Here is an 18,595-nt window from a genome sequence, read left to right as displayed (position 1 = left end):
TTTTACATATGGTGCAAGGTATGAATCAAAGCTCATATTTTTGCATATGAATATCCAATTGATGCCACCCCATTTTTTGAAATGATTATCCTTTATCCATAAAATTTCCTTTGCAACTTTATCACAAATTGGTTAACTGTATTTGTGTGAGTCTATTTCTGTGTTCTCTATTGTGTTACATTGATCTGTTTGTATTTATACCAAATGGTGTCATGCTACTTAATTTAAAAGTATTACATATAATTGTACCCAAATTCTATTTAATTTTAAGTTTTATTAAATTTTACTTTAATAGGAAAGAAACTAAATTGCAACAGAAGAAATTATTAAACTTCAAATAAATATTTCTTCACTACAAGAGATATCATTTCTTAACAGGTCTCCCTAAGGTTATTAAAAATTATAAAAACCATTAAAAGAATAAAGTAATTATGTACTTTTAAATTATACTTTAATGTTAGATGGTATCAATTAACTGAGAGACCAACACACTAAAACATTACCATTTTCACTGTTCCTCTCCTCTTTCTCCTATCTTTTTTCTTAGGATGATTATTGTTTTTATATTATCAAGTTTTAAAATTCATCTGTAACTGTAAATCCCAAGATGGTTAACTTACATAGATGTTTCTCACCCCTGAATCTGTTATCACAGAGTCTCTGTTCCTGAGTTCTTTGTTTGACTCAGCCCCTAATTATTTTCATATCACTTTTCAAGTATTAATAGTTTGGTTATGATAGGTACTATATTCCCTGAAGTACTTCATGTTTGACAATGTGTGTAAAAGGGGGCTGAATGCTTGATTTGATACTCCACTTGGTCACTGTTGATGTATAGAAGAGCTAATGATTTGTGTACATTAATCTTGTATCTGGAAACTTTGCTGAATTCTTTAATCAGTTCTAGGAGCTTTCTGGAGGAGTCCTTGGGGTTTTCAAGGTAAACAATCATATCGTCAGCAAACAGTGACAGTTTGACTTCCTCTTTACCTATTTGGATGTCCTTTATTTCTTTCTCTTATCTTATTGCTCTGGCTAGGACTTCCAGTACTATGTTGAAGAGGAGTGGTGAGAGTGGGACTCCTTGTCTTGTTCCAGTTCTCAGAGGAAATGGCTTCCAACATTTCCGCATTCAGTATTATGTTGGCTGTGGGTTTGTCATAGATGGCTTTTATTACATTAAGGTATGTCCCTTGTATGCTGATTTTGCTGAGAGTTTTAATGATAAAGCAATGTTGGATTTTGTTGAATGCTTTTTCTGAATCTATTGAGATGATCATGTGATTTTTGTTTTTAATTCTGTATGTGGTGTATCACATTTATTGACTTGTGTATGTTAAACCATGTCCACATTCCTGGTATGAAACCCACTTTATCATGGTGGATTATCTTTTCGATATGTTGTTGGATTCAGTTAGCTAGTATTTTGTGAGAGATTTTAGCATCTGTGTTCATCAAAGATATTGGTCTGTAGTTTTCTTTTTTGGTTATATCCTTTCCTGGTTTTTGTATTAGGTTGATGCTGGCTTCATAGAATGAATTAGGGAGGGTTCCTTCTTTCTCTGTCTTGTGGAATAGTGTCAAAAGGATTGGTACCAATTCTTCCTTGAATGTCTGGTAGAATTCTCCTGTGAATCTGTCTGTTTCTGGACATTTTTTTGTTGAGAAGTTTTTAATTACCATTTCAATTTCACTGCTTGTTATTGGTCCGTTCAGGATATCTAATTCTTCCTGACTTAAGCTAGGAGGGTTGTATTTTTCCAGGAATTTATCCATCTCTTCTAGATTTTATAGTTTATGTGTGTTAAGGTGTTCATAGCAGCCTTGAATGATCTTTTGTATTTCAGTGGTGTCAGTTGTAATATCTCCTGTTTCGTTTCTTAGTGAGGTTATTTGGATTTTCTCTCTTCTTTTCTTGGTTAATTTTGCTAATGATCTATCAATTTTATTTATCTTTTCAAATAACCAGCTTTTTGTTTCATTTATCTTTTGTATTTTTGTTTGTTTGTTTCAATTTTGTTTAGTTCTGCTCTGGTCTTGGTTATTTCTTTTCTTCTGCTGGGTTAGGGTTTTGTTTTTTCTTGTTTCTCTAGTTCCTTGAGGTGTAACCTTAGAATGTCAGTTTGTGCTCTTTTGGTCTTTTTTATGTAGGCCTTTAGGGCTATGAACTTTCCTCCTAGCACTGCCTTTGCCATATCCCAGAGGCTTTGATAGGTTGTGTCATTATTGTCATTCAGTTCAAAGAATTTTTTAATTTTCATCTTGATTTTGTTTTTGACCCAATGCTCATTCAGGAGCAAGTTACTTGATTTCCATGTATTTCCATGGTTTTGAAGGTTTCTTTTAGAGTTGCTTTCCAGTTTTATTTCACTGTGGTCTGAGAGAATGCTTGATATAATTCCAATTTTCTTACATTTATTGAAGCACATTTTATGGCTTATCATATGGTCTACCTTGGAGAAAGTTTTATGCACTGTTGATTAGAATGTGTGTTCTGTGGTTGTTGGATGAAATGTTCTGTATGTATCTGTTAAGTCCATTTGTTCCAAGGTGTAGTTTAAATCCATTGTTTCTTTGTTGACTTTCTGTCTTGATGACCTGTCTAGTGCTGTCAGTGGAGTACTGAAGTCCCCCACTACTATTGTCTTACTATCTCATTTCTTAGGTCTATTAGTTTTTGTTTTATAAATTTGGGAACTTCAGTGTTCTGTGCACATTTGTTTAGGATTGTGATATTTTCCTGTTAGACAAGGCCTTTTACCATTATATAATGTCCCTCTTTGTCTCTTTTAACTGCTGTTGCTTTAAAGTTTGTTTTGTCTGATATAAGAATAGCTACCCCTGCTCACTTTTGGTGTCCATTTGCATGAAATGCCTTTTTCCACCCCTTTACTTTAAGTTTATGTGAGTCCTTATGTGTTAGGTAAGTCTCCTGAAGGCAGCAGACGGTTGGTGAGTTCTTATCCATTCTTCAGTTCTGTATCTTTTAAATATAGCATTTAGGCCATTTACATTCAATGTTAGTATTGAAATGTGAGGTACCATTGCATTCATCGTGCTCTTTGTTGCCTGTGTACTTTTTTTGTTTGTTTTTTGTTTTTGCTTTTTAACTTGTATTTTTGTTTTATAGGTCCTGTGTGATTTATGCTTTAAAGAAGTTCTGTTTTGATGTGTTTCCAGGATTTGCTTCAAGATTTAGAGCTCCTTTTAGCAGTTCTTGTAGTGGTGGCTTGGTAATGGTGAATTTTCTCAGCATCTGTTTGTCTGAAAAAGACTGTATCTTTCTTTCATATATTATGCTTAGTTTCGCTGGATACAAAATTCTTGCCTGATAATTGTTTTGCTTGAAGAGGTTGAAGATAGGGTTCCAATCTCTTCTAGATTATAGGGTTTCTGCTGAGAAATCCGCTGTTCATCTGATAGGTTTTCTTTTATAGGTTACCTGATGCTTCTGTCTCACAGCTCTTAAGATTCTTTCCTTTGTCTTAACTTTAGATAACCTAATGACAATGTGCCCAGGCAAAGATCTTTTTGCGATGAATTTCCTGGGTGTTGTTTGTGCTTCTTGTATTTGGATGTCTAGGTCTCTAGCAAGGCCAGGGAAGTATTCCTCAATTATTACCCCAAATACATTTTCCAAGCTTTCAGAATTACCTTCTTCCTCAGGAACACCGGTTATTCTTAGGTTTGGTCATTTAACATAATCCCAGACTTCTTGGGGGCTTTGTTCATATTTTCTTATTCCTTTTTCTTTGTCTTTGTTGGACTGGGTTAATTCAAAGAACTTGTCTTTGAACTCTGAATTTTTTTCTTCTACTAGTTCAATTCTATTGCTGAGACTTTCCAGAGCATTTGCGTTCCTAAAAGTGTGTGCAAAGTTTCCTGAATTTTTGCTTGTTTTTTCTTTAAGCTATCTATTTCCTTGAATATTTCACCCTTCACTTCTTGTATCATTTTTTGGATTACCTTGCATTGGGCTTCACTTTTCTCTGGTCTCTCCCTGTTTAGCTTAATAACTAATCTCCTTAATTCTTTTTCAGGTAAATCAGGGATTTCTTCTTTGTTTGGATCCATTGCTGGTGAACTATTGTGATTTTTGGGGGGTGTTGAAGAGCCTTGTTTTGTCATATTACCAGGGTTGGTTTTGTGGTTCCTTCTTATTTGGGTAGGCTCTGTCAGAGGGAAGGTCTAGGGCTGAAGGCTGTTGTTCAGATTTATTTTGTCCCATGGGGTGTTCCCTTGATGTAGTACTCTCCCGCTTTTCCTATGGATGTGGCTTCCTGTGAGCCAAATTGCAGTGATTGTCTCTTTTCTGGGTCTACCCACCCAGCAAGTCTACCCAGGTCTGGAGTGATACTGGGCATTATCTACACAGAATCCTGTGATGTGAGCCATCTCTGGGTCTCTCAGCCATGGATACCAGCGCCTGTTCCGGTGGAGGTGGCAGAGGGTACAATGGACACTGTTAGGGTTCTTAGCTTTGGTGTTTAATGCTCTATTCTTGTGCTGGTTGGCCCCCTGCCAGGAGGTGGCATTTTCCAGAGAGCATTAGCTGTGGTAGTATGGGGAGGAACCAGCGGTGGGCAGGGCCCCAGAACTCCCAAGATTATATGCCCTTTGTCTTCCACTAACAGGGTAGGTAGGAAAGGACCATCAACTGGGGGCTGGGCTAGGCGTGTCTGAGCTCAGACTCTCCTTGGGCAGGTCTTGCTGCAGCTGCTGTGGGGGTCGAGGGTGAGATTTCCAGGTCACTGGAGCTGTGTACCTGAGGATTATTGCTGCCTCTGCTGAGTCATGCAGGTTGTCAGGGAAGTGGGGGGAAGCTGGCAGTCACAGGAGTCACCCAGCTGCCGTGCAAACCAAAGGGCCGGTGTCACTCCTACCGTGCCCCCCTCAACAGCCCTAAGTCCATTTCCAGGCAGAGGGCAAGATGGGCTTGAAAACCTGACCTGGTCTACCCACCTCCCAGCTGCAAAAGAAAGGGGCTTGGTTATTCCACACCTGTGGAGTCTGCACACCGGATTTGCACCCTCCCCCAAGTTCTGGCCAGGAGGCTTCTCACCCCATTCAAATTGCTACAAAGTTCAGCTAGAGATTTCCTTCTCTATGTGGAGTTTTATCCTCTGCTCCTCTGTCCACCCTTCTGATGGATCTCTGTGGTGCCAGGCAGGGATGGCCTGCTAGGGGACCTAGCAAGCTCCCATGGCCTTTCTGCTACTTCCTCTACCCGTATATTTCCCTCAGCTCTCCAAGTTGACCCAGCTCTAGTTGAAGTAGGAAACTTCTACCACAGACAGACCTTCAGCTTCTCCAGTGGAGATTTGTGTTTGGGAGAGGAGGGTCTCCCTTTCCCACTTCTGCAGTTGGGACACTCACAATATTTTGGGGGGGTCTCTCGGGTCCTGCAGGAGCAGTCTGCTTCCTTCAGAGAGGCTGTGGGTCCTCTCAGGATTGCTGGTTTGTTCTTGCAGTCGACCTGGATCTCAAATTTACAGTACGAGCCTCCATATGCTGCTCTGTCCAGAGCTGCAATCTAATCCTGCCTCCCATCCACCATGATGATCCAAATCCTTGGGTTCTCTATTTGAAGGACACTAATTATCTTTATGTTGTATCATCTTTGTTTTCCATAACTATGGAACTATTAGAATCTCTCTAAATAGTTCATCACTTTGGTTTTTTATTAGTATTTTCTTTGATATCTCAAGTTTTCTTCTATGTCATTAATTTTTATTTTTAATAATATGTATTCTGTTTCTTGCCGTTTATAATTTATTATTAGCTCTGTAATGGTAGGATTTGGTCCTCAATTTGTTGCTTTGGTCTGTGATCTCCTAAAAGGTTGTGAGGAAATGACTTATGCTCCTTAATTTTGTTTTCTTCTATGTATATTTTTTCATGATACCTCCCTCTCTCTCTTTCTGTCTCTTCCTCTGCATGCAGTTTCTTTTCCCTATATTTGTGCTCAAACTTGCATCATTCTTGTCTCTAGACGTTCTATTTGCTGTAATAAATGAAATTCTTCTCAATCTAAGATTAATTTGATCTCACTACTGAACTACAATTTGAGGCCAATGTACCGCATTCTATCTACTCTTCAGTACTCTGCAAGAGATTGGAGTGAGGAATACAGTTTTAGAAGATGAACAATCTTTGGTAGCACGCTTAGGGTCTACTCTTTCCCTTAAGATTCTCCTACATCTGTCATTCCAGAACCCACCCCCTCCAACTGGAGTTATATCTCAGTTCCATTGGGGGATACGCTCAGCTTGTATTGTTTCCCAATTGTGTTCCAGAATCTCTACCTCTTGTAAGGTGCAGACCCTTTTTCACTCATTTCTCCACAGCAGGTGTTTCCACCATTCTGTTCAGAACAATAAAAAGATCAGGTTTTTGTTTTGTTTTGTTTTTTTTTTTGAGACAAGATCTCACTCTGTTGCCCAGGCTGGACTGCAGTGGTGCAGTCAGCTCACTGCAACCTCTGCCTCTCGGGTTCAAGCGATTCTCCTAACTCAGCCTCCAGAGTAGCGGGGACTACAGGCATGTGCCACTATGCCCAGCTAGTTTTTGTATTTTTAGTAGAGACGGGGTTTCACCATGTTGGCTAGGCTGGTCTTGACCTCCTGACCTCAAGTGATCCATCTCCCTCGTTCTCTGAAAGTGCTGGGATTATATGCCTCACCAAAAAGATCAACATTTTAATTATAACTTTCTATATTTTGAAATATAAATTAGAAATCTCAGGTTTTTGTTGACTAGCCGGTAAGATGGTTAAGGTTAGGAGCTGAGCCATGTTGCCTCTCTGCTTCACTCCATAATCCTCATCTTTTGTTGGCACCATGTTTTGAAGTTTATTGCATTATATTATGCCACTGAGGTTGCTGATAATGACTTTTAGGGGTTTTTGAAATTTTTTTTCCAATTTTGTAGGTATTATGGGAGGGCAATTTAGTGTAGCCTTAATGAAGTTGAATAATGCCTCCTGTACATAGTCCTGGACTTGTATTGTCTACTTGACCACCAGTGACCCAAGACCAAGACCCTTTATTCTGCCACTGGTCAAACCCTGAGTTCATGAGAGGGTGTTAAAACAGCCAACTGTGGCATGTAAAATGACAAACATGTCCTCCAAACATATCTTGCTGTTTAGGAGGGGAGATATTATTTTAACCCTTTACATCTGTCACTAAAAACTCACCTCTTTCAGGGCCTGAGCTCCCCAGAAATCAATGTTCTAACTACAAAACAGTAGCTAATCTGCCCAAATGCTAATAAATGAGAGTTGTGATTTATCCAGCAACAGGGGAACAGCTCAGCATTAACAATTAAAAGGTCTGTAGAGGACAGAGCTTTTTTTCCTTACTCTTCCCATTAGCTGATTGAGTTCAGCCCTATGCTATAAATAGCCCTTGTAATTAATGGCTATCTGTTTGAAAATCAGTTATCAGGACCACAATTTAGGAGCCTTTACCTCTGAAATTCATAGAGCCTATTTTATGTCTCAGTGATAAGGGAATGATAATGTGAGTTCAAAGCTAAACCTACCTACCCACAAAGACCAAACCACGTCATAGCCTACCAAGGCATTCTTCAATCTTCACGATAATGGATACAGATTTTTAAATAATCAATCCAACTGCAAGGAGAAGTACTGATCTTTAATATAGCCAGAATGTTTGGCTAAAGCCTGCTGCACTCCAGTCATTTCATGACTCTATAAGCTAAAGTCAAAATTTATATCAAAGGCATGAGTTTGCAATTAGCTGAACAAAGTCTTTTAGAGACCCCCAAAGAGTTCATTTTTTCCTACATTGAACAAATTAACTGTATGGTTACTGAAGTTCTTCTTCACTTTAACCTGACTGGACACAGCGTTAAAGGGGGAAAATAGCATGTCTAAACCAAATTGAATAGTGATCTTCTAGACAACACTCCCCAGAAGGGACCCTCCTTGGGAAATGCCACTCAGTGCCAGAGTAAATCTCAAATTTCAGTGAAGGATCTGCCATCCGCAGTAAAAGATGCTTGCGCATCTTGCATATTTTCTTCCAGTATTTTTTTTTATTTCATTCAGTATTGCCTACTTACATAATACCCATGCAGAGCTCCTAGCAGGTCCCAGAGCCTGCCATATTGTTTCATGACACTACACATTTATTAAAACTGTTTCCACTATGTAGATGGCCTTTTCTGGCCAGTTTGCATGTCATCTCCCTCTATTAGGCCCCCCAGCATCACCACAACCACCCTCCAACCTAACTGATAACTCCCTTCCTCAGGTTCCTGCTCTACCTCTACATTTTTCTGTCTTAATATCAGTAATCCTTACATCCACTTGATTGGTTTCTTGACCATCTCTCTCCAGGCATAAGGTCTTATTCTTACTCAAATGTACATTTCCTATATGCTTGTTGACTATATAAGTGATTATTGAACAACTACAGAGCATCCAGTCTTTGCTAACACTTGGTAAAACTCAGAAAGACGGAGATTTTTTTTCTTTGTTCCCAATGAATTGATAAGCCAGTGGTGAAGACAGACTTCTCTACAACTAGACACAGCAAGTCAAAAAGGGGGGTCTAGGCAAAAAGAGGCTGAGTTGTTAGTTAGTTGTTAGTTGGTGAGGCAGCAAACCCATAAAAGCTCACCATGTTCTAATGTCTCTTCTGTGATTTTTCATAATCAAAACACACATGCTTCAATCATATGTTTCACATTGCTTACTAATGTCTGCATTATAACTCAGACATGTGCTTCTAAACTAATGTGCACACAAATCACCCAGCTATCTTGTAAAAATGCAAATTCTTATTCAAGAGTTCTGGGAGGGGCCTGAGATTCTGAATTTCCAACAAGCTCCCAGGGAATGCCAATATTGCTGATCCATGGATGCCTCAAGTAGCAAGGCTCAACACCATTGTAATGTCAACGTAAACACTGTTGAAATGGCACCAGGTTTTGGAAAAGCTCCTGTACTTCCTACCTAAACTCTTCTGACTGTAATTAAACATGATCAACGTTACACCAAGAGAGGTAGATTCAGCAGTGCCCAGAAAAAACTGGCAAGATGCCTTGAAACTGTTACCTCTTGGCCTTTGTTCTATTATCTAAACACAAAACGTCTTTGCTCCTGAACTTCAGGTCTGCTGCTATAAGATGAATGTAGTCTGAAGGTGTGGCAAGTTTTTCCCAGATATTCAGGATTGCCTTTCTCTGCTAAAGTCTCCTCCATATTTAAACCATAACATCCCAGGTTCTTTATGGAAATAGAAATACCTTCTAAGAAAACTCTAAAACTTTAATCTGTTTAAACAATCATAAGAAGGAATACTTAAGTGAATTTTACAAAGGAAAAAAGAAGCTCTGGGCCAGGCATGGTGACTTATGCCTATAATTCCAACTCTTTGGAAGGCTGAGACAGGAGAATCACTTGAGCCCAGGAGTTCAAGACTAGCCTGGGCAACATAGGAAAACCCTGGCTCTACAAAAAAAAAAAAAAAATTTAATTAGCCGAGCATGCACCTGTAGTTCTAGCTACTCGGGAGGCTGAAGAGGGAGGATCACTTAAGCCTGAGAGTTCGAGGCTACAGTGAACCACGACTGTGCCACTGCATTCCAGCCTGCGTGACAGATCGAGACCTTATCTTAAAAAGAAAGAAAGAGAGAGAAAAAGAAAGACAAGAAAAGAAAAAAGAAACAAAAACAAAAAACCCTCTGTAAGCATCCCATAGGAATCTATTTTCTTAACTCTTAATGATTCCAAGACAACGTCTGTTAACTTTTTCAAGTCATTAGAGTCTACCACTCAAAATGAAAGTCAAAATCCATTAGACCACTAACTTCTCATTTGTGAGTTTTGAATTCTCTTTCCACCATGACAAGATCCCTACTTGAGATTTTATCTTTTGTAGGTCTTCTTCCTCTCTTCCCCACATCATTCTTGAGCACTAATCTAGCCCAAATCAAGTGTCCTATGTATGTCTTCTTCCAATCAGATAGCTGTCACACTCCTATCTGCTGTTCAACTTTGCCTTGCTATAATAATATGCTATTTAACAGGCAATCTTGGTTATTTGGTCTCCTCTTGCACATTTAGTTTTTGCGTCTTTTTTTTTCTGACAATGTAATGGTAAATTGAACAGAAGTGGAACTCTTTTCACTGAGCACAACATATAGAAGGCAATGGCAGCCATAGCTTGCGCCATGCATAGCCTAGAGTAGACAAACCTAAATGAACTTTCTTCCTTCTCACTTCTCATGGGCTCATTTAGGTGAATGCCAAAGATGACGAAGGTGTCCTTGTTGGATCCTGGGACAATATCTATGCCTATGGCGTCCCCCCATCGGCCTGGACTGGAAGTGTTGACATTCTGTTGGAATACCGGAGCTCTGAGAATCCAGTTCGGTATGGCCAATGCTGGGTTTTTGCTGGTGTCTTTAACACATGTAAGTATCCAATAGAGTAATTTCTTTTTAATGTAAAGGAAATGTCACTTTAAGACATTTTATCTATAACCTAACAGAGAGACATAACAGCCCCTGTTGACACTATGGAATTTATGGGTAAGCATTCTGGGATGTGGTCAATGCATAATGAAATTGTAGTGGGCCAAATATGCTCATAGTTTCTCTTTGACTGCAGAATCTGTATAGAAAGAATGATAGACTATTTCCTGTGTAATCTATCACTTAACACCCAAAGAAATAGAGGGTTACAGTAAAAATATAGAGAAAAAAGCCATTTTCTTTTCAGCCACCACATTTTAAAAAAACTAAAACGGTTAAAACTAAAATAATAAATAAGGAAAGATATACATTGCTTATTTCTCATTGAGAAGTTGTATAAATATGCGTATTTATTTATTGAAAATTTTATAAATATATCCACTTAATTTTTATCCCAGTTATGGAAGATATTATAGCAGGTGGTCTCATATTCATTTTTCCACATGTCTCAATGCCCCTGAGCAATTAGAGATCAGAACATAATGAACAATCTTTCCCTCTCCAGTTTCCCCTCTGGTTTTTAATCCACCCAACATCCAATCTGTAGAAGAAAGCATATGAGAACAGAACTATTATCTTCAGCATCATGCATCATTTTTCAAAGTGGCATTTGCCTCTCTAGGCCCAGATGATATTACAATTAATTCAGTGGATATTTTTAAAAATACATTTATTTCAGTATGTCTTCATCATTGGTAATGATTTTCATTCACAAGCCATTTCTACAGCCTTGGAGAAACATTAAGCTCAAGTTGGGGTGTCCTTTCTGCTTGCTTATTAATAAAGAATTTTTACCTAGTTAACATTTTTTAAATCAAAAACAAAGGGAGGGTTTGGAGGCTGGAGGGAGGTCATTTTAAAAAATGATTACAAAACCTATTTGTTTTAGCTCAAAGTCTCAACAGTCTAAGACTTGGTGATCTAAATTAAAAAAAAAAAAAAAGTCACGAGTTTTGTTTTGTTTTGTTTTCCCGTAGTATTAAACAGGATAAGATTATTTTCTTAGCCATTTAAATATAACCCAGGGAAGAAGGAATACATATTTCTTGGGAGAAATGAAAATCAAAAGTATAGTCCCCTAGAAGCACTGGTCTCTGAAGTTCCAGATAGAAGCCTGAACTTCATGGTAGGTTAAAGGCTGGAGGTCATCCCCTCCCTCGAGGCTCCCAAACCAAGACAAGGTAAAAGATGCCCAACAGAGGCAACCACTCTTGTGGAATGATTTTAGGAAGACAGAAAGGACCCAAGTTCTCCCCATGCCTACAGTTTCACTATCCCAGTGTAATTCCTTCCGGCTCACAACAAGATAAAATAGTGAACACCTTACATCCATTCATGTCTTTGGCATAAAAAGGTTATCCAATCTATGCCTGAAAGCAGGCTTTGGCGGTAAATTAAGAAAAGGCAGAAACACACAGTGGGGAAGTCACAATGAGAGTAAACCTGAAGATGGAAATTGGGGGAAGGAGGAACAGGTGCCCTAAAGTCAAGCCTCACTTTCTTGAAATTATGAGTAAGGCAGACTCTTGACCAAGTAGTGTCTGGGATAATGTGAATCAGTGTTCAGCCAGAAACAGAATGGGAGTGGCAATTGTTTTATTGGTAAGACCCTGGGTGAACAGAGCTGAAAATCAAGAAAGGAAGATGGGAACGGGCGGCCCGTGGCAGCTGTCACTGTTGTTTGGGGCATTAAGATCAAGTCCTTTAAGGAGGGGGACCCTTGAATCTCTACCAGATTCCAATTTGGACTTCCAAGGTTGTTCTGTTGAAGGAGGTGGGTAGTCTTTGGTTAAAAATGCTAAACTATTCTGAAGGAGAAAATAAAAAGACAAGCCAAGTCATTAATCTTAAAATTGTCAGCTGAATTAGTTTCAATGAGCCCTGATGTCTGGTGTCCTGGGAGCCCGGGAGGGCATTTGGATTAAGTTTAATCAATAGGTACATATGGCAAGAAAGGTATTCAGATAATTTATTATCTATTAAAATGAATTAAAATGAATCTGTTGTGTCACCCTCCAATGCATGTCACAGGAGCAAGTTCTGGCCAAGATAGCAAACTCCACCAAGGACCTGCTCTATAAATTCCTAACTTCCTATTAGTGGGTTTTTAAAATTGTATTTTCAGGAACATAGTCCTACTCATGGGACTAAAATAATACCACATTGATGATCATATGCTTAGAAACGAAACAGTTAGAACCCTGTTGGGATTCTACTCTAGTTGGCTTCATTTGACACCAGCTGCAATTCTGAAGGATCACACAGCACGATTTCTCTCTACCACCACCATGGGGTTGAATGACCACCCTTTTCCAGCATGGAACATTTGAGGATAACATGTCCAAAGGGCTTTTCAGTTTGGTCAGGAAGAAAGTCCCCTACAAGAAGGATTTTTTCACGTGTTTATTAAATGCTGGTGATGTGTTTAGCTGTGGTCTGTCCTTTCCTGTAGTTTTACGATGCCTTGGAATACCAGCAAGAATTGTTACCAATTATTTCTCTGCCCATGATAATGATGCCAATTTGCAAATGGACATCTTCCTGGAAGAAGATGGGAATGTGAATTCCAAACTCACCAAGGATTCAGTGTGGTGAGTTTGATTGACAATGGCATTGGCTGATGTCACATTATAGTAATGTTACACATTTACCACAAGATAGACTCAATCTGATGTTTCTGTTCTATTTTGAGGACCATTCAACGGCATAGGCAGAAAAGTCTGATTGTCAAAGAATGTTTTAGCAAATGAATTAGAAATGTTACTGAAGAGACAGTTTGGGTTCCTAGTGATAAAAATCAATCATTCCTTATAACAGCAACCACCATAAAAAGGTCATAGTCTTAGCTGCTGCATATGCCTATACTAGTTCCTCTCTACCTTGATATATTAATATTACAGTTAATAGCAGAAGTATTGGAGCCAAGCATTCTCTGGGTCAGTGCCCTGGGACTAATAGAGCTAACATTTATTTAGCATTTACTGTGCATCAGTCTTTGTGTATGCATGATCTTATCCAGTTCTTTTTAGTGGTATCAGGTGGATGTTATTAATATCCCCATTTACAAATGAGGAAACTGAGGCCCCAAAAGGCTTGCTCACGATCATACATCTGGTGAGCTGGGAATAAACCCAAATGCTTCTGACCATTAACCACAACCTTTTAAATGACTTCAGCAGTATAGGATTTCTTTTTGAATGTAAAAATGAGATTCTCCTTGATTATATTGTCACCTTTCATTGAGATATAGAAATGGGAGTAAAGCTGAAATTCTTCCCCAAAACCAGCTGTGGGGTTCTCTCACTGCCCTGAACAGCTTTATCACAAGCTGGCTAGAGGGAGCTTAAGATCCCAGGGAAATTCCATTTCTCCTTGAGACCCCGTAAGTCCAAATCCATACACTAAGAAGAAAGGAAAAAAATCCTAAGAGTTTAAGTAGGAAGAATTTTTATCAAGGTCTGTGTGGGAGGAAATTGGGGCATAAGTTTCTCTGTGGTCAGGCATTGAGCTAGGTAGAACTTCTAAGCCAAAAATGAGTCCCATGCACAAATAATAAGGCTAAAATACTATCTGTTACACAAGCATCCAATGGGGATGGTAGGAAGTTACAAGTTCATTTTAAGCAAAACTAAAAGTTAGAAGTGCCTGAATTTCCTCATGTTACAGGAATGGATCACAGTTGTAGAAGCAGTATTAACTCACCAGTAGGGGCACACATTCATTGGAGAATGTTGAAATGAAATTGCTGAATGAGTAGCAAAGTGCTACCATGAATTAAAAATAGTTCGGTTCATTGGAAGGGAATGAGCTGAGCCATAGTAAGCTGGAGGGCATGTGTAAGACAAAACCTTGTCTCTGTAAATTGAACAGAAATTTAAAGAACACTTTAAGCCTGCAGAATTATAATATAGCAGCCCTGCATGTATATGGGATGACAAAACAGACCAAAATAGTCACCCCAAAAACTCATTGCAATTGTTAAAAATGACAAAAAGATAGTTATTTGGCATTCTCCATATCTCTTCCTTACAAACACACGCACACACACACAGACACACACCCACACACACACACAAGACACACACACATACACATACACACACACAACCTTTGTAGCTATGTGCAGTTCAAAGTTATCCTTCCCAGCTCCTTGATTCAGATACCTCCCATCATCAAATAAGTCCCTATGAGGCACTCCTACAAATAACCCCACAGGCCCTAAACAGAATTAATACAAAATTGTGAAGCTAGATCTTGCTCTTGGTAACCCTGTCCTCTTTCAGGTCCCTGCTCCAAGTGACTTCCCCTTTTCCTGACACCATTTGTTCCTTTGGTGCCTTACTCAAATATCCCATCACCCTGGGACTGTTCTTCCTGGCCTGGGACCCTCACCCACCCTCCACTGCAGACCACTGCCCGAGACTCCTCTTCCCTTCCTTTGCCTGGCTTGTAGTAGGTTTTCAACACATGATGCCTGATCAGATGCTGTGACTGACTGCAGGGCTGAGACCAGCACAACTCAGGACATGCCCAGACCGTGAAGCACAGGGATTAAAGGGCTCAGTGGGATCTGAGGCCAAGACTTGGCTCTGCTACTGCCCAAGCTGTGTGACCTTGGGCAAGGCACAACCTCTCTGTGCCTCTTTTCTCCTCTAAAGCGGAGAGAACAATAGTCCCTTGTTCACTCAGCACAGAGCCGAGCATAACAGGTGCCTAATGAACGTTAGCTGCTATTATTGCCTTCATTATTAGTCACACAGCTGGAATTTCTTAGAGGCAATATGTTTCCATCAACCCAAGTACATCAAAGCGGTCAGAAAAAGAGGGATGCCCAGTGTCCTAAGATGACTGCGCTATTTCTGTTACTTTGGGGTATTTTTAAAGAAAAAGCAGACACTTGGCCTCACAAGTGCAAACACCCATGCACCTTAGAAGTTATAGGTGGTCCAGGAAAACAAGAGTATGGCTAAAACTCTCCTGGATTGAGGAGGCTAGTGCAGGCTGTCCCCAGACAGATCAGCCAGTGCATGATCGCCACAGCCACACCCCTATGTCAAGCTCTGGCCTGGGCAGCTACTTGCTGTGTGGCTTTGAGAAAATGACTTCACCTCTCTGAGCTTCATTTTCTTCATCAGTAGAATGAAAGTAATCTTAGCAGCTAGCATTTCCTGATGGAGTGGCTATAATGATTAAATCAGGTCATCCAGGTACAGTGCTTACTATAGAGGTAGGCCTGATGCTCATTCAGTTAGTATTGGTCACTGATAAGAAGCAGGGGCTGCCTGAGCCTAGGGCTGGTGAGGAAGGGAGAGGGTGAGGGTGAGCGTGGAGGCTAAACAGGGGCTGAGGTGGGGGTGGGAATGATTTGCTAGGCATCAGCTGACCTCTGCGAGGCCCCTGCAGTGTAGGCTGGCAACACATGGCCTGATGGATTTCCTAGCAAGGATCTCAGGAGCCATTGGCCTCCTGCTTACCTCCCTCCACAGGCTCTGGTCAAACACACCCACCTCACCCTGTCTTCCCCGCTCCTGGTTGGCATGTGGCTGGGGCCCCTCTCCTCTCCAAGTAAAGGAGACCTGAGGACGATCTCTCATCCTCCACCATCTATTTCTTCTTCAACACTCAGATCCCAATGGTGCACAGTTTGTGATGAGTCCATTTGTCCAGTTAGGTCTCAGTGACTCAGGGTGTCCTCTTCTCCATGACTCAGCCAGATCCCAGCCTGCCAAAAGCAGAAATCAGCCAGTAGGGAGGCTCAGAGGAAGAGTACGAGAGGGTGTGAGAGGTGTTTTCTGCTTGCCACACTCCAGAGCCAGGAGTGACAAGTTTGGCTCTGTCTCTTGCTGTGACCCTTCTCGCCTTACTACTGCAGACCATCAGGGACAGACTGCTTCCTGGTTTGCCACCATAGGTCCCCTGCCTGAAGGATGTTTCCTTCCAAGAGGGAGCCTCACCTCAGGGGGGCTACAGTTTTGCATAGAGCGGCCCCACTGTTGACGCCAACAGGGGCCATGGTCTGGGCTCTTTAGCAGTTCAGGAGAGGGCTGGGGACTCAGGAACTTCAGAAGGGCACAGCAGGGCAGAGTAATTAGATCCCAGGATAGCAAATGAAACCCCAAGTGGGCAAATGCAAGGTAGCAGATCCTGGAAGGAGCAATTTCGGCCGCCTGTCCCCAGCGTGCTGATGAGTTCTGAATTATGTGTAACCTCTGGGGGGAAGGCAGCTATGAATCACTGGACAGTTTAATGAAGATGCTTGCTCACTGTTTAGCTGCAGTCCAAACAGCAAATAGGAATATTAGGGCTCAGTGAGGAGGAAGTCAGGGCTACTCAGAGGGGCAGGCGGACAGCAACGGTTTGGCCTCACCTTGGAAGAGCTCAGCTTGATCACCTCATTATACAAGGTCACAGTCAAAATGGAAACAATTTTAAAAGACAGAGATGGTGGCACTTACTAGGATCAAGAAAGATTTTTCAGTGAAAGGCTTCGCTCCTTCTAATTGAAGAAGCCTCCCTGTGTTCTTTTGCTGGAGTGAATGTGGTCTGATAGGATGATTCTGGGTGAGGGTTGGTGTCCTCCTCTCAGCTTTTCCCCACCAGAATGCACCCACCCACAGGGGCAGCAGTGCCTGATCTATTTTATTTTTGTTGTTTTGTTAGCATATAACAGTGTGCAGGGCATAGAGCAAGCACTGAATAAACAGACTTGGTTGGAAAAAAAATTTAATGCATAAAAACTCCATGCTGCAGTGGGTGGTCTTAATCTATGAACAAAGCTTGTTCAAAACACATTTTAGAGCAGAAATTAACCAGCTTTCACACCTGGGACACTGCCCTAATCAGTGTGTGATCCTAATTCTCATTATGCCCTCAGTACTCATACGGTGTTTTACACATTGTAGGTGCACTTTTGAAATTGAGATTGTTCTTCTATACATTATTTTAGATGCTCTGTGTGACTCATCTAGTTGGACTTTTATATTGTAAAATTATCTTCAATTTTAATCACTGTCTGCAAAGCAGAATGATCTAAAAACGAATTACAAGTAAAATAGTATAGAAGAAAAATTCAGAATGTAGACCAAATTGCCTAAAGATGCTTAAGCGTTTTTAAAAATATCCCATGATGCATCGCAGTTGCCAATTCTGGACAGTTATCGAAGATGTTTATTTTCAAACATTTTCTTGTTAACCATATTTCTGGCCAAATTGGTTTTAGGAAAATCGCCTGGAGTTAGACCATGAGCCTTATCATTAGAGGACTGAGAATATACACTGAAGGCACATAATAGTGTTGGAAAAAATATTATTTGCCACCTTCAAAGAATAAAAGTAGCTCATGTTCACAAAATACTTTTTTTTTTTTTTTGCAATGCCCTGATTAAGTGCTGACGTGTATTAATTTACTTCTACCTCTTAACAGCATGTTAAGGTGATTACTGTTATTGGCACAGTAACTTAACCAAGATCCCAGCCAATAAGTGGCAGAACCTGAGTTACAAACCCAAGGGGGCTGGCCCCAGAGCCCATTCTTTTTAAAATAACATCCTTATTGACCAGGCATGGTGGCTCACACCTATAATCCCAGCACTTTGGGAGGCCAACGTGGGAGGATCACTTGAGATCAGGAGTTCGAGACCAGACTGACCAACATGGTGATACCCTGTCTCTACTAAAAATACAAAAAAATTAGCTGGGCGTGGTGGTGCATGCCTGTAATCCCAGCTACTTGGGAGACTGAGGCAGGAGAATCTCTTGAACCTGGGAGACAGAGGTTGCAGTGAGCCAAGATCATGCCACTGTATTCCTCTAGCCTGGGTGACAGAGTGAGACTTGGTCTCAAAAAAAAAAAAAATAATAATTAACATCCTTATTAAAATATACCTCACAGCCTGGCACAGTGGCTCATGCCTGTAATCCCAGCAACTTAGGCAGGTGGATCACAAGGTCAGGAGATCAAGACCATCCTGGCTAACACGGTAAAATCCCATCTCTACTAAAAATACAAAAAAATTAGCTGGGCATGGTGGCAGGTGCCTTTAGTCCCAGCTACTCGGGAGGCTGAGGCAGGAGAAGGGCGTGAACCTGG

The 18,595-nt window shown here is 40.5% G+C and overlaps 1 protein-coding gene across 1 annotated transcript in view; it reads left to right on the top strand.

Annotated features, from left to right (window-relative positions):
* The window catches only part of F13A1 (coagulation factor XIII A chain), a 186,044-nt gene that overhangs the window by 87,151 nt on the left and 80,298 nt on the right, over positions 1-18,595 (top strand). Inside the window, exons 7-8 of the mRNA XM_032140410.2 lie at positions 10,272-10,446; positions 12,959-13,097. Of these exons, the coding sequence (XP_031996301.1) occupies positions 10,272-10,446; positions 12,959-13,097 (314 nt within the window). The remainder of the gene's footprint in view (positions 1-10,271; positions 10,447-12,958; positions 13,098-18,595) is intronic.

This window comes from Hylobates moloch, unplaced genomic scaffold, assembly GCF_009828535.3.
Source record: "Hylobates moloch isolate HMO894 unplaced genomic scaffold, HMol_V3 SCAFFOLD_20, whole genome shotgun sequence".
Taxonomy (NCBI): domain Eukaryota; kingdom Metazoa; phylum Chordata; class Mammalia; order Primates; family Hylobatidae; genus Hylobates; species Hylobates moloch.
The sequence above is the reverse complement of the archived record's forward strand: the minus strand, read 5'-3'. Positions and strand labels throughout refer to the sequence as shown.